This window comes from Mytilus galloprovincialis, chromosome 7, assembly GCF_965363235.1.
Source record: "Mytilus galloprovincialis chromosome 7, xbMytGall1.hap1.1, whole genome shotgun sequence".
NCBI lineage: Eukaryota > Metazoa > Mollusca > Bivalvia > Mytilida > Mytilidae > Mytilus > Mytilus galloprovincialis.
The window spans coordinates 16,722,100-16,747,241 of record NC_134844.1 but is presented as its reverse complement, the minus strand read 5'-3'; the positions used below and the strand labels follow the sequence as shown (position 1 = coordinate 16,747,241).

Below are 25,142 nucleotides of genomic sequence, written 5' to 3'. Positions count from 1 at the left end.
TTTCGAATAATTCAAAATTTGATGTTATGTTAACATCAACTCTGACGTAAAATAGCGTGTTTGACGTATATCAGCTGATCAGCATGTAAACGTCACATAGGTAGATATAAAATATAGATGATCGAATCCGACTCCATCACTTTTCAGTGGCACCTTGGTTGAGTATTCTTTGTTTAAACAACTGTAGTAGTTTAATTGTAAACAAAAGGAACAACTAATGTAGACATATTAAAAACATACTTAAAAATACATGACAACAATTTTGATATCGTTTTTTATATAAAACATTATTTGTCAGGCAGTCTACTTGTTAAGCTGGATATTTGTTATGTCTACTGCATTCTCGGGTTATGCGTTTGTTAGCTTTATAATCTAGTTTTTCCATATTTCGCTGTTTTGCTTTCATTCGTATTATGTGAAATACACTCCCAGGTCCGAACATGTCAACCAAAGGTCCAGTTTTAAGACTAGATGCAATCCAAGCGTCTGAAATCTTTTTATCCTGTTCTTTTATTTCTTTTTGTTTAATTTTCTGCTTTCGTTCCTTCTTTTGAATTTTGTATATCAAATATCGAAATAAAGGAATTTCCTTCTTATCTTTTATCCAAGATAGTGTTAAAGAGTATTTTTCTTGCACTGACTTTTTAATCTTTTCAATAGTCTGTGGATGTCGTTTTTCTATTAACCTTTCGTAATTTTTCTGGTCTAAGACATACATTTCTGTTTCCTGTATACATGTTACGGTATATGAATATGTGTCTAGCTCCATGGCCACTTCCATGTCACCTGAAATATGTCTTCGGTGTTATTAAATTATTATGAATAGCTATCATGTAGGCGCATACATGTTCATTTATGAGCTGCATATAAATAGGTAGTTAGATATCTGTACGTATAGATTCGTACAGATGACAATTAGTTCGAAAAAAAAATGACCTTTGCTTGTGTTGCTATTTGTTTTTTTCATTGAACCATGCACAAAATTCGCACAATAAAAGTAATTTTGGTTTGTTTTGTATGTCTTTACAAACATGTTAAATGTTCCAACTAAAACACAGATGATTCAATGTTTGCAATGTACACAGCCTCATTTTGGCGCACTATTTCAATCATAAAACTTGTATCTAATAAATATAATACCACGGTATTGTTAACTAAATTTTTATTATTTTTATGTTATATTCCATTTGTTCGGTTCCGTGGCTTGATGGTCATCAGTGCAAACTATGCAGTAGCCATGTCCGTTCCAGTGGCCATATGCATAAAGTTCCGTCTTATTAATTATTTGTTATGACAGAACGATGATGTCTGATTTTTTTTATACAAAGTCTTTGGATGAAGACCCTTTTGGTGCTTATGTTTTATAAAATTTGAACTTAAATAAAGTGTTCAAGTACAATCGAACAAACAGACAGACGATCGATATTCTAAGGGGATGCATTCTATTGAAAATATATATGATACTAATAATAAGAGAATGACATACCAATGATTTCCTGAGAGCAGATTAAGCAAAGTTCTATGTTACGATTACTCTGTTTTGGAGAACGTTTGTCGCTCCTATCTGTATCATTTGTGAAGAGCTTTGGACGGGATTTTGTTGCTGATTTGCATTCATTCATCTTCAGTTCCCTAAATGCATATGTATACCACTATATAACATTATATTAAATGATTTCAATAGAAAACAATATTTTAGAATAAGAAGTGCTCGTTTTGCAAATGCTAGAAATGAACCGTACCTCAAACATTCAAAATTATCTTCCATATTTACGTAGCCTTCTTATGAACGTTTTTGTTATTCTTATAGATAAATGTTACGAAAACAATTACTTGTACTGTTAATTGAAATGCTGTTAACGTTGTATGTCAGGTTTTAAAAGTATATCAATTTTATATTGTATAACAAAGAAGATTTGAGCAAAATGTTTTTATGTTTATCTTATTAACTAGTAAATAAACTAACTGACGAAGTGATTCTCGAACTTCATCTTTCTCCAGCTCGTCAACATCCGGTAGAGGATAATAGTCTGGATATTGGATAGAATGCAGGTATGAGTCAGATGTAAGCTTGGCCTGGCCACTGAAATAAAAACAACAAATACGAATCATTGATTCATCCTAAAAATGATCATAGAAAGAGTGTATACATGAACAACACATATTGTAGAACTTGTGTTAGCTTAAATATAGATAGTTTTAAAAAGCAAACCGATAAATGAACAACTAAACGTGTCTCATCTGGTAGTTTTTCAAGATTAAGACGTTTACAACGATTTGCTACTAAAACAATGATTTCGTGGATCGAAACCCATTTTTTTTATCAATATATCCCTGACTTGTTGAGAACGCTGAAACTACTGAACTAGGGGTACTGAATTTTGAAGTCATTTCATTGACATTATGACATAAGTCATCATAACGTAGTAAATAGTGACAGAATATCTGAATTACAAATTAAAAAATACATTTGTCGAAGCAACAATAACATTCCTTTTCAAAGTGTTAGCATGGTTATGCATCAAATGAGACATGTTAATGAGTTATTATCGTCATGAGTTACACAATGGTGCAGCTTATGAAGCAAGAATAGCTTACGAATTAAAAGCATCTGTGGTCAGCTTTAATATTCTGAAGTGCCAATATGTATTTGTCTGTGCTATGAAATAATTTCCGTGCGTCCAACGCGCATTATCTTATGTACTAGATAATATTATTTCAATGTATATCGTGTCTCCGTTGGTATTGAATTTATCATTTCTTTGATGATGAGTCTTTTGTACACAAAACGCGCGTCTTGCAAAAATACAAATTTTAATCCTGGTATCTATGATGAGCTAATCTCCGTATTTGTATTTCAATTTTTATGGTCATATATAACGGTTTAAGAATTAATCCTCATAGGAAGCCAGGGTCGTTAAACATCCCTTACTAGTCTTTATGCATACAGGTAATACCAGATACAACTTTTCGACTGATATTGAATGACAAATTTTAATAATGGGTTTTGTTTGTTTTCTCCTTTAACCTTCTATATATTTTTTGTAAACATTGTTTGAATTTTACCTTTAAACTTGTTGTTTTTTGTCTTTTTTACTCTATATATTTTCTATCGAACTATGGTATCTTTCTTTATAGTTTACAACAACATATTTCTAATATCCTTTCAAACATCTTTGATATTATAATAGTATCATATCTTCTTGCGTCAAAAAGACTGCCCGAGCAGAAAACCACCCAACGCTATATATAAATGAAATTCAGCCAAAAAATCATTGATTACCTGGTAATAAAACGTAAACCGTCAAAACGATCTCCTTGTTTTACAATGACACGTTCAAAATTTAACTTTTCCTTCCGTAAGCTCATCGCCATTTGTACCTTAAACTTAGGGAGCCATCCTTTAAATAATGGATTTGTTTCAACAAAATGGTTTCGTTCCTCAAACTCTTTAGCATGAAACAAACGGATACATCTATTGAATAATTCCCGATTAATAACAATCAAGTCTGTAGCCTCATCCGCAATAATGGATGCATTCCGAACACAATCAGCATTTAAAAGTGCAAGTTCTCCAAAACTTTTACCAGATTCTAAAAAAAATAGCATATGTAATGTTACTGTACATTGATTTACATTACTCGTTCAGGCTTTCAAACAAAAACTACATGCATGAAATAAATAGTGTCGATCTGTACTGGTTTCTTTTTGTAATATTACTGATCATGATTATTAACATTGGAAAGAATTTACCCTATATGAATGTTTCTGTCTGTATATTTGTTTATGCATGTTATTTGTTATGTTTTCACTAAAAAAGGTCTATTCTTTGAAATTATATTTACATATATATCCTTCTACTAATTTCTTTTTAAAGAAAATGATATTGTATTACTATTGAAAATTACAGGTATATTAATTACGTTCGGACTATTAATGTCGAAATAATATTCAGCACTTTTATGCGATTTATAATGGTTGACAGCAACATACTGATTTGTTGGACAAAGGCACTAAAAAGTACTTATTGACTCCAAGCAAAAAATGTGAACATAACTTAATTAACAAGAAGAAAATATCTGAAAAATAGCTAAAAACAAGAATTAACGTCTTTATCTGCCGACTTTTTCAAATAAGGTATTGACCAAAATAACCTTATAAGACTAAAATGCATTAACTAGATGTAGATGCGGCTCAACATTTCATCAGTTTTTATTTCTTGCCTATTTTGCCAACATATTTTCCGAAATTAGAACGATCGAACTTCATTTCTTTAAAATCCTCTTGTAAGTCAGTTATTTCGGTGTCTTTTGTCGACGATTCAAGTTCTTCTAAAGCTCTTTCCTGGCGCCCATCTTCCTTTGTTATAGTTGAACCGATGAAGATCGCTACGGATCCATTCAGAATAATGAAGAAGCTATAAAGGATATTCGAAATTTGCATCAGAATGAAGATACTAACTTGTTTTATTTTTACAGTTTCTGATATCTATGTCTATGGTTAATCTCAAACTGGGGATGTATTTATATGAAAACAACACTTAGTTATCTTCAGCACAGGAGAAGGATTAATCACAAATAACTCGAGGATGAATTGGTCAAAATATTGTCCGTCCTCTTTTATGCGGCTTGCAGACATTCAAAATAAAAATATTAATAGCCTGTCTAAAATAAAGTAGTAAATGTAAACCTCCCTAATTTTTATATTGAGGCTAGCAACATATTTGTGTTTGATAATAATGACTATGAATTATGTTATTGGGATGGTGATGTAGTAATATTTCACACAGTTGTATCAAACTCTTTTAAATATGTTACCAACTTAATCCAGTTACGGTCATTGCTGATATACGTTTAGCTTAATTTGTTTCCGTCCTGTCTGATAATATAATATTATCATTCTTATATTTTTTTAGTGCAATAATTGCTGTTTAGCTGTTTTAAATTATTAAGACAAACATAGGAAAAATGACACTGGTACATGTAGACAGGTTACTGCTTACTTTTAACCTAAACAACGCACCGGACTTTTGAACGTTAAATTTGTTTCTGTAGAGTTTTGCGTGCTGTTTTTTTTTTCTGTTCGCGTTATCTCCTTTAACATGTTTAGCAAAAGTGTTTTGTGATCTCTTTTTTTGATACAATATTGATTAAAAGTTTTATATCTTCTAGTTTGCCTTCTTGAGCTGTTACATCATGTCCTTTTCTATCAACTTGTTTCCGGAATTGTGGGAAGTGGTCTATTGTTCATCTGTTCCGTTCATTTTGTTTTGTCATTTGTCATTTGGCTTCTCTTTGTAATCTCTGCTCGACTATGAGCTTTGAATTTCCTCTTGATACATGTAGTTCTTTATTTTGATATGTTTGATCTAAGTACTTACAAAATTATATCTATAGTATACATACTCTGAGTAGTCTAACTATAGGTACCATAAAAAGTAAAGTGGCAAAAATTCCGATCTTTAAGAAAAATTTAAAACGGAAAGTTCTTCATTAAACGGATCCAGCACATCAAACGAATAGAAAACAACTGTCATATTCCTGACTAGATACAGGCATTTCCTTGAGTAGAAAATGGTGAATTAAACTTGGTTTTATATTTAGCTATATATTTTGGTTCTACATCTTGCATATCATCAGCTGTGATCTACATTATTTAAACTCACCAATCGCCTTTGTCACCCTGTTTGATAATCACGTGATCACGTTCAACTGTTACAAATTCACAGTTCTTAATCAAATCAAGAATAATTTCTGAAAGGAAATTAAATTACTAGACAGTCTCGACATCTTTGCAAACAGGATATATTCGTTGTTATAGTTACTAGATATGATAGAAGAATGTTGTGAAAAGGAAACCATAGGCATGGAATCCCTACCAGTTATATCAGCTTGAGATATATATAATATAAGTTAAAAAAAGGATAAAATATGGGAAAAATACAAATCTTGGTGAAATTTGTTTTAATTTGCGTGTTCATGCATGTTGTGCGATCCACTACTGTAAATGTTGAAGATTAATTGCAACATTCAGTCTTTGATTGAGGAGACGTTGGGAAACACAGAATACCTACCAATAGATATGAAATTTAAAACTTAAAACCAACCTCTTGAATAACGTTTAAGTTAATGTTGTCTTTCATATTTTGGGGTATTTCCTGTTGGTGAAACACACCTTGTTAATATAAGATTAAAACTGTATCAGTTAGACATTTACGAGACGGTTTTGAATTTCTATTCGAAATACAAACACAAAAATAAAATAAAAGAATAATAAAGGTGAACAAATTATAAAATTAACATGCAATAACTTTACTCTTTGTAACTTTATCCTTTGTAATTTAAAATGTCTAGTATTTAAAGTTACTTCTCAGACGTAAAATATATAGATATATCTGATTAAGCTTACTGTTATTGCTTTTGTAGATGAATAATCAAATTAGATGGTTAGAATAAGATATCGTTGTGGACAACAACAAAAATAAATAACTGAAAGTGCGTGGACATCAAAACGATTAAATACAAAAGTTTTATAGAACGAAGGTACTAAAATAATATAAGTAAAATAAACAAATAACAATAAAAGCTAACTTAATACTTTATATGTTAGTTTCAATTTTTTAAATGTTGACTGAATGACCTTTGTCATACAAGAGCGTTACTTGACAGACGTGCACTAATAACATACCATCGTTCAACTGGTTAAACAAATCTGACTTTTTCTGAAACCACGATTTGATTTGGCATATATCTGAATCCGACCTGTCATTTGGTTCTTTGGCTAAGACACCTAGTACTTTATCATAATGATATGCAGCAGCGAGATCTGTTGGTCGTGTCAGTTCAAAATGATTTAACTTTCTTGGAGGTTTGACTTTAGACGCTGACATCCTCTAGTAATAATAAGAAATCAACTCTTAACATAATTATATATAATGTTTTATGGAATTAGTTCACACTCTGCTGTTATTGTTATTATAAATGAATGATTTCGGAGATGAAGATGATTGAATGGGAATTTTGTTTTGTGAATTAAGTTTTCAAAATCTATTGGAATGTATTCGGGCGTTGTTTTCGACATATTTAAGATGTTAAGACATATTAAACACACTTACTAAATACAGGACTTGATCCTCTAAGAACGTGTAAATTTATAAGCATTCGATTACTTATTTCTTTCATATTTGCTTTAGATATATTTATATTCTCATTTGAAATATCTAAGTTATTTTATTTATTCATTTTTAGAATAAAAATTCATTTACACTGAACCATGCAAGACTGTTTTAGTTCAATATATGATTGATTACATTAATACCAAGATTAGCCCCAATTATCATTTATAAGTTCTACTGGTATGTCGACTGTTTTGACTGGGTTTTTAAATTTCAATTTATATAGACATTACCTTGGAAGTTAAATAGTTGGTAAAGTCCTATTTTTTGTTAGTTTTTCAACGGTTCTTTCATGGATAAGCGTATGATGGCAGTAAGTATATATACCGAGAACTACAGCAAATGAAACAACAAATCAATGAAGAGCAGTCATGGATGCAGACAGGCAATTTTGTTTGATATGAGAAATAAGTTTTTGTTATGTAAAAGTAAAAATCTTGCAATGCAAAATTTAACTTTCAGCATAACGTGCACACAGCGTTGAGTTTTTCTCTAAAATTAGACCAAGCGTTGCATTGCATATATTCATATCTCAACTTGTTTTTTTATTACGGATCTAAATCAATAGAGGGGTCTAGGTAATCACCGCAAATGTTGACTGTGATAACGATGGCTGTTGGTGCGTATATAAATACGCAGTCACATTAAGCACGAATGGGGACATTAACTCAAATGTCTCATATACGTACAGTACAAGCTCTATGCACGTTATTAAAACCATGCAACAAATCTATGATGGGTGCGTGAGTATTTTGTTGCAAGTGCCAAAGTACTGTCTATTGCGATAATTATTTTTAAATATGCATGATACAATGGCTACTTGACGTTTTGCAAGCAAGAATCAATCCAAGTAATCAATTTGATATTTATAAGCTTTAGATTCACAAGTGCATTTAAAAGATGAATACTTTTATGTTGTTTTCTATATGTCCTCATTCCATTTACATGCATGATTTTTAGCATACTTTCAGGACTTCGGTACTTCTCTTTGTGTTAAAAGTATGAATAAAACATGTCCTTCTTGTTAATGATAACCCATATAAAGCCTATCAAAAAGATAATCAGATGCCATTCAAAACAGAAACATATTGTTCGATTGTAAGGACTTTAAATTATTGGTTTGAGAACGTGTACATATAATAAAATTTGATTTTATAAGAGCAATACAATATCTTTGTTTTGTACCTTTATTCTCATCCCCATTGTAGAGACCTAGGTGCATAGATACCAATCAAGTTAGATATGTTATGTTTTATAACCAGTCACAATGTTTACACAGTAAAAGTAATCATTGCACAAATAATTTGCATAAGAGCTGAATACGGACGTGATATATATTTATAATAGTTATCAAAGGTACCAGGATTATAATTTAGTACGCCAGACGCGCGTTTCGTCTACATCAGAATGGGGGGGATACATTTTTATGTTAACTTGTTTTGGCCTTTTTCAAGGTGATTTTAACTGTTATCTGAGGTAAATTTAAACTGTTAATTGTTTTCAACCAACTGTTTGAACTGTTATCAGCTTTTTTGCATTTTTTGTTAACTGTTTTTGCCAAAATCGAGCTATTGCGTTAACATGTTAACGGATCCCCTATTTTGCCCCCTCACACAAGACTCATCAGTGACGCTCAAATCAAAATAGTTGTAAAGCCAAACAAGTACAAAGTGGAGAGCATTGAGGACCAAAAATTCTAAAAAGTTTTGCCGAATACGGCTAAGGTAATCTATTCCTGGGATAAGAACATCCTTAGTTTTTCGAAAAATTAATAGTTTTGTAACAGGAAATTTATAGAAATTACAATGTAATATAATTATTTTCAATCCTTCGTGTTGGTTGGTCTTTAATTTTCAGTTAATGTTGTATTTTGTATACTTTTGTTTGAGTTTGGATTTGAGTGAGTGAGTAATGGAGGGAGAGAGAAATAATTAAGTCTCACTAAGACTATAGTGTCAGAACAGGTAACAAAAGAACAAAGGACTACTAGCACTTACTGACATGCCAGCATTTGAAATTGTAAGTGCGCAACCTTTCAATTCCAGTTTTGTGTGTTAATAATCCATTTTACATGTACACATATTTTAATTAACGAGAAGGACAACGAACATTTTTAAGTATGAATACAACTAGCCGTTCCGCTTTATTCATATCTAACATTGAATCATGAAATAATCAGAACCCAATCTAAGCATGGATACTTGGTCAAAACAAAAATGTTTTATTAATTTATTTTATCGGACAGATTTATAAAATTGAATAAAATCGTGTACAAGATATCAAACTAATTACAAATGTAATATTTTACATAGAGGACCATCGTCTAAACTAGAATGGGTGTATTGTTTTTTTCCGAGAATATATATTAGAAGATTAGCATCTTTTGTTTAAGAAATTGATTCCAATTACAAATTAGAAATGCATGTTCGTTGATGGATTCTTTAAATCTAGAAATTGTTCTTCTACTTCAAAAGCACCGTTTTTGGTATTTTACCTCGGAAATACTACAACACATTTTTAGGAGTCATAATGAAAAGAATGCATGATTAACCAGTGTTTAAAAGTAACATGTTTGTATATATTTTTCGGTAGTTTTCCCTACTGCACTTATGGAATTCATATATTCAATTATTTTAACCAGTGAGTGATTTATAAAAAGGGCAACAGAAAAATATTTCGTTTTTATAAATATCTTTTTCAATAGTGACATCATATGCAATCCTATAGTTCATGTTAAAAGTCTTTCCCAGTTCAGCTATGTAATTAACAGCCTAATTCTGCTACAAGTGAGATTAAATGTATGTACATAATTTGATAGATGAGTTGATAGATAAAAAAAAAGTTCAGCAAATCAGAATACGTCTTCCGTCCCAAATTAAATTATTATTTAAAAGCTTTAACTTCGTATCCAGCTTTTATGAGTGAAAACAGAGTCCTCGAGTATCATTACATAGTGTTATTTTCTTTAAATCCGACATAGCCATCCAAAGGGCTGACTGGAGTATAGAAATATAGTGATCTGGACTTATCAATCATATATCAAAAAGGGTCAATTTGGTTGTTCCTGGTGTAAAATACAGCAGCAGAATTGAGGTATTAAAAGAGGGACGAAAGATACCAAAGGGACAGTCAAACTCATAAATCTTAAACAAACTGACAACGCCATGGCTAAAAATGAAAGAGACAAACAAACAACAGCACACACGACACAACATAGAAAACTAAAGAATAAACAACACGAACCCCACCAAAAAACCTAGGGGTGATCTCAGGTGCTCCGGAAGGGTAAGCAGATCCTGCTCCACATGCGGCACCCGTCGTGTTGCTTATGCGATAACAAATCCGGTAAATAGTCTGATTCGGTAGGTCACATTCATGAAAGGGAAGGGGATTGTAGTTACGACGTAAGGAACATATCCGATATCATTTGTGAAACGGTTATTCCATAACGGTCAACCAACTCGGGATGGCGTCCGTAAAATTTACGAAGGGATGATTTCAGCTTCACCATTTGGAACTCTTGGTTTAATAGCTTCCTTGTGAGCAGCAACCCTCTATCAAGAAAATCATGATAGGAAATGCAAGCACGGGAATATCGTATCAATTGGGAGATATATACCCCGTATGCAGGTGCTGCTGGAATGTTGCTACTTAGAAATAGAAAGTTCTCAATTGGAAAGCTGAAGTCATCTCTTTTGTCGTAAAGTTTTGTTTTCAACCGACCCTCATTGTCAATTTCTAGATGTAAGTCAAGATATGAGGCCGACTTAACTGAAGGTAACCCAGTGCTATGGATCAGAAAACAGTTCATATATACTCTCCTGTTGAAATATATGATAAAGCGTATAAAACATGGAAAAATCCGTATCACATGCCGTATCACCCTCGACCAATATCATTCCTTAGGCCTAAAGGCCCTTGGGCTGATATTTGTGTCTCGGGATGATACGACATATGATACGGATTTTGCCATGTATTATTCTCTATTTAATCGTCGGTTTAAGAGTCACTCGAAATATCCTAATAGAAAGTTATTGATACAAAAATCTATGAATTTTGAACGGTTAATAGTGTCTGTCTGAAAACGCACATTTTTATATATTTTTTTCACTCCAGTATAAAACTGGAAATAATGTTGAATGCATGATCGAAAAATAAAAGATTTTCCAAATACCCATTGTTTATATGTATTCAGAAACAAAGATGTGAAAAACCAATATACATGTACAAACATATGACCACTAATCAAAATCGCCGAATATGAAAGTCGGATTTTCATTATATCGGATACATTTGTACAACATTAAATTTTAATTGATACATATACACTTATCTCAATGAAAAACCTGCATTAGGACAAAATATTTCTTACTTACAGACGTTTTATCCATGTTGTCTTTTATACACCTCCTTTCAAATTCACTCTACAGTGCGTTTTGTTCTTTAGAACAACTGTCCTTATTTGATAACGAATATCAAGGACAAATCACACAAATAAACAAAGATATCCAAAAAGACATTTCATCACAATATGACATTTAAATATACACATGATCCTATCAATTGTTCTGTATAACTGAATAAAGTTGTTCAAGTAAAGTAAATCATTATTTTACAAACAAAAGACCTAGTCGTTACATAAACTGTCTGACTTTGTAAGTGGTGTCTACGTATAAAAGTATCATTACAGCTTTATTTATTATTTTCGACAATCTTGTTAAACATATGATTTAGCATTGTCAAAAAACTGAATTTGAGAAACTTTACTCTCCTTTTTTTTCTTCATAAATGTGTTACTCGGCTACAAGTCAATTAGCTCATGGAGGTATAGTAGGGTTAGAAAATATTATCTGATGACTTTACTGTCCTATTAGTTCATTACAGGAAATTGCCATTTGAAACCGTTCTGAAACGATACCAATAAAGCATTGACGTAAACACTGCAGAATAAACTGCAATTTATTGGCAAAACTGTTCGTTAAAAAGAAAGAAAAATAAATAACCTGTAACTCGACACACTCTGTATGAATTATACAGGAATAAACATCACTATGAGCTTTAACGCTAAACTTAAAGTTAGAATTGTAAAATAAAATAAGATAGCTGTTAGAAAATGCTTTTGGGAATATCAAAGAAAATATTCCTGTTCCCGGCTAAAATAGAAAATCGCAAAATTTAAAATGCTTTGTTTTATGGAAATAAATGTTTTATAAATAAAGAAAGAAAAAAGTCAACTTTATTTTAAATGATTTAAAAATTGCGATAAAGTGGCTGAATAATATTTTTTTTAATATATTGAACGAAATTTTATCTATGATATCATACATCGCATTCTGTTAAGTTTCTAGATAATTTAAATAAAATCTTCTTATGTTTTGTTTTGTTTCAAAACTCTTTCTTCAATATGAATAGGAGTATAGGTTATACATAAATGCGAAAACAACCCTATGGCACAAACAATCATCATTCTCTTGTGTTCTGTGTTTTGTTTTGTACATCTTTTTTTTTCGAAGCAAAAAATAAAATCATAAAAATACTGAACTCCGAGAAAGATTTAAAACGGAAAGTCCCTAATTAAATTGCAAAATCAAATGATAAAACACATTAAATGAATGGACAACAAATGTCATACTTCTGACTTGGCACAGGCATCTCAAATGTAGAAAATGGTGGATTGAACCTGGTTTAATAGCGCTAAACCTCTCATTTATATGACAGTCGCATCAAATTTCATTATATCTACAACGATGCGTGAACAAACCAGACATAAAAGGTAAAATTGTCAAAATAAGGGTACAGCAGTCATCACCGTGTCAATCTCAATTAGAACAAAAACAAAACAAATATTTAAAAAAGAAGCACAAAAAACATCAAATTGAACATCCACATTCATTGCTCAATTATATATGTGTTTTAAATTAACCTATAAAATTATGATTCCGAAAGTTTAGCACGGCCACCGACATCTATATTTGATGTCCCTAACACAATCTGTAACTTGAAAATAATTTCAGTGCACAATACATTTTATTATAATATTTACAATTTTAATGATGCAAACTTAACGAATACATGATTTTTAGTTCATACTTTTTATAAAGTATTACCTGAAAGGTTAAGAAATTTAAAGACATTGTATACTAGATATTAAGGTTTATCGCTATTTTGTGCATTTTTCCTTTGATCTTTTTTTGTGATAATTTTCATATCATGCTACTCGCTTGAGATGGAAAATTATCGCTAGAAACTAAGCAGGCACGTGGCGTTGCTAACGAAATTTACATGAAATTGACAACGTCGTCATAGGTAAAATAGCGGCGATAAACAGATTAATTGATCATCTCAACTCGATTGCCTTTCTCGCTTTCGCCGTCCCGGCTCAAGCGAGAAAATCAATCTCGTTGAGATGATCAACGATAATCTATCAATAAAGGTAAATATGCATTTAAATTTGAAATATCTCGTTATCGCCACTTGCACTGGCCAAGATATTTCTGCTGGAAAATATTGTACTTTTAAACAAATAATTCTTGTCCAGAAATAGATCTACACTTCATCATCTTTATTCTTCTGTGAGAAGTATGTTGTAAAAGCATAATAAAATAATGTAGACAAGAAGTCATCATCGGGAACATTTATATGCGTTTTCATAATCGTTTATCTTTCACTTTTTTTGTTTCTTTCTTCTTTCTTTCTCTTCAGTCTTATATAGTAAATAACGGAACAAAGGAATGTCTTTCTTTTCTTTCATCCAAGACATTCGAACTGAGTATTTCTCCATTACAGAATTTTTGATCACATTAATAACTTGAGGATTTCGTTTTTCGATTAACCTTTCAAAATTTGTCTGATTCAAAACATATATTTCTGTTTCCTGCATGCATGTGATAGAATATGAAAATGTGTTCAAATTCATAGCGACTTCAAAATCACCTGGAAATAAAATCAAAACTAAATGGAAATCAATTCATATGTATAGACATTAACATACTTAAAACAAGATTGTGTCCCAAGTACACGGATGCCCCATCCGCACTATCATTTTCTATGTTCAGTGGACCATGAAAATGGGATAAAATCTCTAATTTGGGATTAAAATTAGAATGATCATATCATAGGGAACATGTTTACTAAGTTTCAAATTGATTGAACTTCAACTTCATCAAAAACTACCTCGACCAAAAACCTTTAACCTGAAGCGGGACAGACAAACGGACGAACGGACGGATGAACGGACGCACAGACCAGAAAACATAATGCCCATAAATGGGGCATAAAAACCCGGGAGGTTTAAATACTGATGATTTTCTACTCCAGGAATGGATAGCCAAAATGGTGTTTGGGAAAACATTTCGGAATTGTTAGTCCTCAATCCTCTTCAACTTTGATTTCTATTTCACCCTTTGAACTTTTTTTATTCGAGCGTCACTGATATAAGTCTTTTGAAGACGAAAAGCTCGTCTGGTATACACGATTTCAATCTGAGTTTCTTTGTAGAAAAAAAATGTTGCAGAAAGACAGTTAAAAATAATTCGTTCCAACTCTATACGGCTGCTCAGTGAATGTTACGTGTTCTCTCTTTGTAAGTCCTTGTTGATTTTCACTGTATGTAGGTATTTAAAAATACTCATTAAAGATACCAGCTTATATTTTGTACGCCAGAAACACTTTTATAGTTTCTTACAGTGAGATTCTACATGCTTTTTCTGTGTTTTCATAGTTTGTTGTTTGATTCAAACATTTGACTTCGTTGCTCCTATTAATTTGTAACCAGATCACATTTGTCTCGCAAATCACAATTAGAGTCTGTTATAATTTTCAGTTTGGGATGTATTTGTGAGAATCAAGTTCAGGGTTTCAATAGCTGAGGTGAGTTTTATTAAGTACTATGCAATATATAGTTCATAGCTGTATCATCTTTTAGAAAGTCTAACCTATCTATTTTGACCATGAATTCTAAACATTAAAAACGTTTACACGTGTTGAGCGATTTGATAAAACACTTTTATTTCCTTCAAAACTTTAAAATAAAGGAAAGATATATCATATATTCTAAAGAAACGAAAAAAACACTTTGTGCGTCCGAAACGCTTGTCATCTGAAAATCTCAACCCAAACTGAAGAAAGGAGTACAATGGTTCTAATTAACAATACACATCAGTTCAAAATAACGTTCGATCGATTGGCATGAAATGATGACTTGAATGGAATTTACATAATACAGAATAACGGACGCAATTTAATAAACTGTTATCACAGAGATATGTCTCGGTTTTTGGTAATTTCGATAATGCAAATGTTGAAATTAAAATAGCAACACTTTAAAATGTAAGATTTGCAAATATTTAAAGTCAATGAACCATGACTGAAGGTACATGGCTAAACAATCTAGATGAAAATGCTAATACAACGCATACCAAATACCATTGACTTATCATAAGTAGTTAAACAAACCTAAACTCAAACTAAAACATGTAAACATTACAACATTTAAAAAAAAAAACACCTATATTTGAGGGGGCTGGGTCCGATAATATCCATAGTAATGAGATGTGTCAATGCTAATACAACGGCATACCAAATATCTTTGACCTACCAATAGTGGTTCCCCATAAACTGACCATTTCACAAACTAATAAATGAAAACTATGCAAATATTTCAAAGTCAATTGACAATGACGTAGGGGATGGGACTAAATGCTCTCCATGGAAATGAGAAATGCCAATGCTATTCAACTGCATACCAATTATCATTAACTTACCACTAGTGGCTCGTCCAGCGAGACAAAAATGAAGAAATTGGCAAAATGAGAAAAGAGTGTAGAACAAAGGGACGTTCAACCATAAAGTATATAATGACACTTAATACTAATATCTTACCTAATATTTCTTGAGGGGCTACCAAACAGAATTCTAGTTGACGACGTGTTGGTAATGGTGACCGTCTACCACTTGTTGACCTCGCTCGTGGGGAGGAGGACTCGCTGCTGGTATAAACATTAAGGGACGATTTCGGTCTGCTTATACGGTTTTGTTTTAAACCATTGGCACCTGTAAGTGCACTTAGTTCCCTATTTAAAAAAAATAACAATCATAAGTCTTTGAAAAGACCAATAACTAAACATAAAATTATATCACAATAAAAAAAACCACCGAAGATGTGGTAGGTTTGATTGCATATGAAGTTAACAATTATAAGTCACCGTATGTCCTTCGGCAATTAGCAAACTGACTCAAGCCGTATATCAAGCTATAAAAAGCACTTATATTACGAATCAAAAACACTTTTCTTTCTTATGTATTCCCCTATTAAGAGATGCTAAAATACTAACAGAACAATAGAATTCGACTAACTAAACATATTAAAATCGTACAATAAGTAACAAGATAAAAAGACAAACAAGTCCACAAAACATATATTATATAGAAAACTAAAGATTTAAAAACAGGAACCCCACCAAGAACGAGATCTCAGTGCCACAGAAAGGTTCAGATTCGGGTAGCTCTAGACCAAAGTATACCATTGCTGGAAACAATAGACACACTAAACCACCAATCAGATTTAAGCAACCTTGTAGTTATTACCTTATATTTAAACGAAAATAAAAAATCATTGTGTTGTTTTTAAATGGCTGAATGTGCATGTCGGCTCGTCTTGATATAAAATGGTTTTGGGTGCCACATGTGGAGCAGGATCTGCTTATCCTTCCAGAGCACCTGAGATCACCCCCAGTTTTGGGTGTGGTTCGTGTTGCTTTGTCGTTAGTTTTCTATGTTTTGTCTTCTGTACTATTATTTGTCTGTTTGTCTTTTTATTTTTAGCCATGGCGTTGTCAGTTTATTTTCAATCTATGAATTTGACTATCCCTCTGGTATATTTCGCCCCTCTTTTACATCGAAATCGATATGTAATATTGACATGTCATGCCCGCCCGCGCTAAAAGTTATTAACTTATTTGTATATATATATGTTAACAATGAGCCATTTCCTCAGTATTGGCAAACATTTTGCTATATATAGATCCTACTTTAAAGATTGTTTCACTTGATCCCAAGCTAATCTAGTGATTATAATTCGTCAAACTAATGTCGTTCTATCTTAAATAAGTTTACAGTATATCCTTTATAGTAAAAAAAAGAATTGGTCAAGAATGTGTAGCAAACAAGTTATTTAAATGATTTGGCGCTCAAATATTAGTTCTAAAATAGAATATATTTAAATCCTGTTATGGCTAGTTTTGATCAGTATTGTCCCCTCATAATTCATTTGTTATACCCCACCTACGATTGTAGAGGGGCATTATGTTTTCTGGTCTGTGGGTCCATTCGTCCGTTCGTCTGTCTGTCCCGCTTGAGGTTAAAGTTATTAGTCTGTCTGTACCGCATGAGGTTAAAGTTATTGGTTGTGGTATTTTTTTATGAAGTTGAAGTCCAATCAACTTGAAACTTAGTACACATGTTTCCTATGATATGATTTTTCTAATTTAAATGCCGAATTAGATTTCTTATCCCTATTTCACTGTCCACTGAACATAGAAAATGATAGTTCGAGTGGGGGCATCCGTGTACTATGGACACATTGTTGTTTAATTCAGTAACAAAGCGAGTGTTCTATATACCTTCTAAGTGATTCGCGTGCTTCTTCCTTCTTCAAGTCTTCAATGTTTGGTAAAGGATAGAAGTGAGAATATTGCGTAGAATGCTGGAATGGATCTGATATCACTTTCGCCTGGCCACTGAAAATATAGTGTATGGTATGAAAAGTATGTAATTGATTCTTATGTAATAGAACAAATAAAATTGAGAATGGACATGAAGAATGTGTCGAAGAGACAGCAACCCGACCAAACCAGGAAACAGCCGAGGGCAAACAATTGGTTTCAACACAATAATGCATTTCTCGTGTTGTTTTCCTGCAAACAAACTTCATGTGTATTAGTACTTTATGTTCACTCTGAAACCTCAGGTTTCAATAAGTTCTATGTAAGCAGTAGTCGCAAGCTTTAAAATGTAGTAAACATTCGGTGACTTATGAGTGCTTGAATATAAACTATTTAGAGTCTGTTTGTCTCATTGACAATCATACCAGTGGCGGAGCCAGGGGAGTGAATCCGGGGGTTGGAACCCCCTTTTGACGACCAATGATTTTGAATTGATCCGCCCCTACATACCACTACAGATACCCGTCTGTTTTATTAACAGCAATGATTACCTGATTATAAAACGTAAACCATCAAACCGAGTTCCTTGCTTTATTATGACGCTTTCAAAATGAAACTTCTCCTTCTTCAAGCTCATTGCGAGTTGTTTTTTATACTTTGGATGCCATTTGTCAAATAAAGGATTACTTTCGACAAACTGTTTCCTTTCAGCAAATTCCTTAGCATGGAAAGACTTAATACATCTGTTGTACAGGTCTCTACCAATTACAATCAAATCTGTAGTCTCGTCTGTGATTATTGTGGCATTTCTAACGCTGTCGGCGTTTATAAGTGCAAGTTCTCCAAAGCTTTTGCCACATTCTAAAGAAGAAAAAAAGTTCTTATTAAAGTTTTGCTTTTAGTAAGCATATTAAAAATCTGTTATTGAGCTGCATTTGTTTTATTAGTATAAGTGTATTTTTTACCCGCCATTAAGTAAACCATGATATTTGGCAAATCAGACGATTATTTTAGAAATGCATGCGCATGTTTTCTGCCATTTCAAGTCGTTATTAATATTTATCTTGGCTCATCCAGTGACCCAAAATTCTGTATTTCAACTTTGTTAGTACTGCTGATGGGGGTTAATGAGCACCAGAGGATACCATCCGTCAATTATTATAAACAGTTTTTCGATATTGGTATAGGAACGAATTTGTTTGTAAATTTCAAATTCATTACATGTAAATAAATCTAAGCGTGTACAATTGCTTAGAATACCGTTATGGTTGTTTTATGTTGACGCTTGTTGATTTTTATGCTCTCACGCGTCATATTATTGGTTACCAATCTTTTAACTAAGAGTATAGAAAGTGTCTTTTTTGTTTGTTTGAAATATATGTTGTAACAGTTACTGGTAACAGTACAAATATGTGTTAAAGTCTTGCCTATTTCTCCCACATATATGCCATACTTTGATCGATCTAATTCTTTGATTTTTTCATCCTCTACTTTACCCATGCTCTCCCTCCTTTCTGCCAGTGGGTCTGGATTTCTGGAGACATCAGGTAAATCTTTTTCTAGTTCCAGAGTGGTATTTATATATATAGATACGGATCCATGCAATATGATGAAGAAGCTGAAGAAAATAATAACTCAATATTTTGAACATAAAATGGACTAAATGATTTCAACCATAAAATAGTCTCTCTACGTCTTTATAAAAGTTTCTAATGTAAATTATTTACAGCATTGTTCATTCAAGTTTATTAATTTTACCATACGGCAGCTCTATTTAGATGAAATGAAAAAACAAACTCGCATTTTCGTGTCATCACAGCAGATACTATATTACAAGTTTCACAACTATACACACAACATACGGTTACAGATATTATGAAAGTAGTTAGGATGTTATAAGCACAAAAATAAACTCACCAGTCGCCTTTTTCGCCTTGCTCGATGAGAAGAAAGTCGCGTTCAGTTTTCATAAATTCACAATTTTTCACCAAGTCGTGGATTATTTCTGAAAGGAAATATATACACGACATCAAATTGTGCTTTCCACACAATGAAATATATATAATTCGAGAGGTTCAACGGTTCAATCTGATATGGGTTTTGATATGAATGAAATATATATCATATTTTTATCAACCATATCAGAAATGGTCTGTATGGACCGTGACTGATATTACAATTTTCAGTAGAGTTTCTTATTTTTACATGATTTTCAGCTATAAAAAGCCCCGAAATTAGACTTATGTAAATAAATTCAAACGATTAAACTAACGTTCTAATTTATATACAAAATGATGTACGAAAAACAAAAGAAATTGTAACCGTGACAGCAACAAACGACAACCCTTGAATTACTGTCTTCTGGCTTTGGAAAAAAATGCATATTTGAAGGGGTTTAACTTGTTTGAAGGCATCAATGCTCCCCTAACCAAGAACAGTGGTTTAACAATATAAGATCACATTATAAAAAATATTTAAAAAAGGTTTACATCATTAGATGAATACAAATAAATATACATCTAACTAAAACATTATGCGGACGTAGATGGGTACTTATACATCCCCATAACAAAAATACGCTAAGTACATATTTGAGGGTACTCGCAGTTACTGACAGCTTGTTCAAAACTTAAACTTATAAAAATAATAATGCATCTAAGACTAAATCTTACCAATCAGTACACATCCAACATTCATTGGATTTCGTCATAAAAAGTCAGAGAAAATCATGACCTTGTATTATTCCAATATATGTAGGTATCGACAGGTTGTAGAGCCATGAATGTGCATATGTATATAACAATAATATGTAGCTTGATTTTAATTTACTGATAACAAAATCAATAGTTTATTACCAAAAAAAAAAAACAATATTCAAAGAACTTATTACAGTGTTCCATAGGTAACCTTTTAGAATAAGTTTATATAAAGAATCGATTAGTTTTTTTACTCGGATCGTTTCCAAATTTCCAGTCTCCGTAAACAACATTTCCGTAAAAAATGAAGATGTGCTATCCTTTAGTTTATATAGCATGCTCAGAAAGTCAATAGCTATATAGTTCAGCACCCATACTTTTACATTTTTAAAAGACATTTTTGAAAACTAAATCATCGAAAGTTTTGTATGGTTTTCTGTAATTTATATTTTTTGTAAAATTTTACGTTGAAGAAGATATTAAACCAAATAGTTTAAAATGTCTCTCAAATGTAGTATGAAGCACACGTTGCTTTGGTTTATATGGGTTTTTTGTTTCAAATGTTTAGCCATTTTCTCGACCAATACTCAGAATACCATAAAACATCAAATTATCAGCTTTAAGCTATTTACAAAGTTTAACATTTCCAATTCCGTCAAATCTTGAAAATGTCAGAAGCTATAATAATATTATGAATGGAAACGGTAATGTGTTAAAGTAATATCAACCCGACGAACGAGCTGAAAACAGCATTTAACCATGTCTGCTTTGGTAAGGATTCAATGCTATTTTGAAAATGGTCTCTTTATTTTAAAAAAGATACTGAGAATTAAACTCTACACATGCATATATACCTCTTTCATAATTTATAATTATTTGCAATTTTGTTTTCTCTAGAAAACGGGAAACAATCATGAAAAAGGGGATTTAACATCAACAATCACACATGGTTTCTAAAGGTTGTATTACTTACCGTCATTTAGCTGGTTAAATAAATCCGACTTCTTTTGAAACCATGATTTGATTTGGCTTATATCACCATTTGATCTGTCGCTGGGTTTCTTTGTTATAACACTGATTACCTTATCATAATAATGAGCGGAGTTGATATCGATGGGTCGCATGCTTGATGTAGAAAGGGATGAGGAGGGTCTATCCTGAAAAGAAGTCGACATTTTTGTCTTATTTTAGTCAATTTATGGAGCAGAAATTCGTACGCTTGAAGTTGATATTCAAGGCTAAATATATCATTTAACTACTTGTAATCTGTGTAACCATATGAAATCTGGTACTTGCTGGACGTTTCACTTTTCTGTCAATTTCAATACATTACTACTACTTATCATCGGCCCTTTTTTTCTAGAAGAAATCCTTTATTTCAACTATTTATCCTTGTAATTTCTTTTTTTTTTTTTTTAAATATTTCCGTCAGTTTGAACCATGTGGGTCGAAAAATCAAACTATGTGAGTGTATGTATAATTGAAACAAACTAATATATATATATATATTATATTTAATTGCTAAATAAACATTTCGTTCACATCTATTTCATTTGCACTTATGTGGGTACTTGTTTCATTGACAATCATACCATAACTCCTTATTTTTATATCGAAGATAATTAAAAGAAAATAAAGTTTTTAAAAATATCGAAAAATTAAATATATTTATATATCATACCATTAACATGAACTTATAATCCAAGTAGTCAAAATTATTTCATTCTGAAATAAAACAAATGGTTTTTTTTCTTGCTTTGTGTTATAAAACACGTCACGATTTCTAAAAGCGATGCTAACTCTTTGCCTAATAGAAATGAATTAAATTGTATTTATTTAGTTTCATTAAATAAGTCTTGTTTTGGTGGACGGATTAAACGAACCAATAGTCAAGAGTAATAGCTTAATGAATTAAAAACTTAAGTAAATTATAACCGGTTAATTAAATTGTTAGTTAGATAAACTGTTTTGGTATACAAGTGCTATTATACTTGATCACGTTTTACTTAGAGATCGAGTCATCATATTCAGTTAAAAAATAGCTTTTTCACATAATAACACATGTAATTGGTGTCTTCCTTGAATGCCAACATTTTATATGTTATCTATTCCTTGAATGCCAACAAAATTATTTCAATAGATGTTTATATAATAACAATAGGTGTTTTTACAAGTATTTAACTGTTAAACATGTAAAAACAATTAGTGAACTTGATAGAATTGCAACATTTTATCATTTTTTTATATGAAAATTGTAGATTTTAGGGTAAGAATTATTATTAATTTAAAATAAAAAAAATAAAATAATAAAATTAAAACTTTTTATTAAAAAAGTACATTGGCAATTAAAATGTTAATTAACATAAGAAATACATGTATTAGAAATATTGAAGAAATTTTAGTTAAATACAATTATTTCAAACTAAAAAAAGGACATAAGAGATTTATTTAATTCCATATCATTTTAAATTATATGGTTAATATGAACAATATGAAGATTTAAATTGAACTATTGATTAAACTTTAAAAATCATCAGAAATGATAATTTAAAAGTAAATTTGATTATTTCCTAGACATGCCAGATGGAAACTCTACAAAGTTTCAAGAAAATCTATAACATAGGGTAACAAGAATTCAGATGAGTTGCAATTATAATTAAAACCTAATTATAATTAAAACCTAATAATATTATTACCAGGCAAAATATCCTGAACAAACTGATCAAAATAAAACATAGTAATCTAACACGTCATACAAAGTTTAAAGAAATTTCCTGAAGTTATATGGTAGTTTATTACAGCACACACAACTATAGAAATATAGTAAAAAAAAAGTTCAAAGAGGCTATTGTAGAACTTGTGCAAACTGGAATTTCTCTCAATATGCTTGTGTTGACCCTGTGATGCAACACTTTTCAAAGTTTCATTTTACAAGAATCCATATCTGTTCAAGCAGTAACAGCAACAAATGATTTTCAACAACTTGACAAACAGGAATTAGATTTAGCTACCTGCAATTTACCTATCTGTTTAATTAGTATGATTGTTTTGATTAGCATGTACTTTTGATGTGATAACTACTTACACCTATTCCTCGAATGCCAACATAAATTTACAGGTAAATTGTCGGTAGATCAAAGGATGTTGGCATTCAAGGAACAAACCATGTAATTACTATAGTACTCAGACAAAGTTTAGAAGATAATAATTCGTGTGACTTTAAACAGCTTAGATTACAAAATGACATTTAAAAGTTGAATTTCAGTCCATCCCAACTTTTGTCAAAAATGAAGTACCTAAGTAGCTTTGTATTCAAACTTCTAATATAGCGTTATCATAAAACAATTGAAGTGTTTTCTTCTTCAGTACAACAAGATGTTTCACTAGATCTAGTTGGTCTATAATAATTAATAATCAAAGATTAACCGTTTACTTTGGAAAATTGAAAATATCGGCAGTATATATCATCGAAAGGGAATGATAAATTTAATTATTTTTATTGAAGACTTCACTTTTACTCAGTGATATCCTCGTCGACGTTTGTCTTATGTCATGTCTATGTGTTTATCTACCCCCCTTTTTTGGACTCTTTTTATTTAAACAATATGATGTTGATGGCAAATCTTTAATTGTTTCTGTTTCACTTCATTTCTGTAGACCCTGGCAGATTTAGAACCTGTTACTGTCAATTCCTTATTTTTCGTTGGATACCAATTTTCGTTGATTCATGGGTAAAGGTGAACCACAAAATTAAATTTTCAACAAATAACAAAATTTATGAAATTGTCTATAGCTTTTATGCAAAATTCGGCAAAACCTCAAATTTAACTATCCATGTACATGCAAGTTTTCCTAAATTCACAAAAAATGGTACCCATGAAAATAAATAAATCCACATCATATTGCTTCTCATGTTGATCTTTTATGTTAAATATCTTTTGGTTATTTTTGCATTTGGGTTGCTACCTCCTTTTATTCCTACATAGTTACACATATAAAGCGTAATAAAGCTGCGTCAAAAAGCTTTGAATTATCGTAAGTCATCAAAACTTGCAATTAGTTGTAGTCGTAAGATTTTTGTGCTCAAAGAACCAATGTAACGGTTTCGTCTTGTTGGTTATAAGGTTTGAATGATTGAAAGCAATTTTAGTTATATGTATATATAATATATAGTCCTGCATGTAACCATTTCTTTAATAAGTATTTGTTAAAGTTAGGTGCGGGGACTGAGGGATATTTAACATGTCGTGCCTACGAGTCCATTCACCTGGCTTGTCTGCAATATGCAATATAACGTCTTGTTGTCGACGTATTCAAGGTCAATTTTGAATTGTTTATTTATTTAAAGCTTAAAGGTTCGTTTGGATTAACTATGATTTTCTCCTTTAATCATTCACATAAAGGATAATATCAAAAGTTCAAAAACTAATGAATACTATAGTACTATATATAATCTATAGAGTTAAGCCAGTGCAACTGATTTTAACCACGTTTACAGTTTTTTCTCGAGCCTACGACTTTTGTCACAGAAAGCTCGACATAGGGATAGTGATCCGCGGCGGCGGCGTTAGCTAACTTCTTAAAAGCTTTATATTTTTATAGGTGGAAGAC

General features: G+C 31.5%; 2 protein-coding genes across 2 annotated transcripts; both read right to left on the bottom strand.

Annotated features, from left to right (window-relative positions):
• LOC143082426 (uncharacterized) lies at window positions 1-12,140 on the bottom strand. Its single transcript, XM_076258083.1, has 8 exons — window positions 11,551-12,140; window positions 6,688-6,892; window positions 5,666-5,753; window positions 4,224-4,417; window positions 3,284-3,593; window positions 1,967-2,083; window positions 1,487-1,632; window positions 1-786 (listed from the first exon to the last, which is right to left on the bottom strand). Exons 1-8 carry the CDS (start codon window positions 11,563-11,565, stop codon window positions 311-313), a joined length of 1,551 nt encoding a protein of 516 aa, XP_076114198.1. The 5' UTR covers window positions 11,566-12,140; the 3' UTR covers window positions 1-310.
• Window positions 12,141-12,613: 473 nt separating this feature from the next.
• Window positions 12,614-22,362, bottom strand: LOC143082425 (uncharacterized). Its single transcript, XM_076258082.1, has 8 exons — window positions 22,213-22,362; window positions 21,505-21,688; window positions 19,753-19,840; window positions 19,263-19,453; window positions 18,387-18,696; window positions 17,794-17,910; window positions 16,055-16,245; window positions 12,614-14,107 (listed from the first exon to the last, which is right to left on the bottom strand). Exons 1-8 carry the CDS (start codon window positions 22,219-22,221, stop codon window positions 13,839-13,841), a joined length of 1,359 nt encoding a protein of 452 aa, XP_076114197.1. The 5' UTR covers window positions 22,222-22,362; the 3' UTR covers window positions 12,614-13,838.
• Between the last annotated feature and the right edge of the window lie 2,780 nt (window positions 22,363-25,142).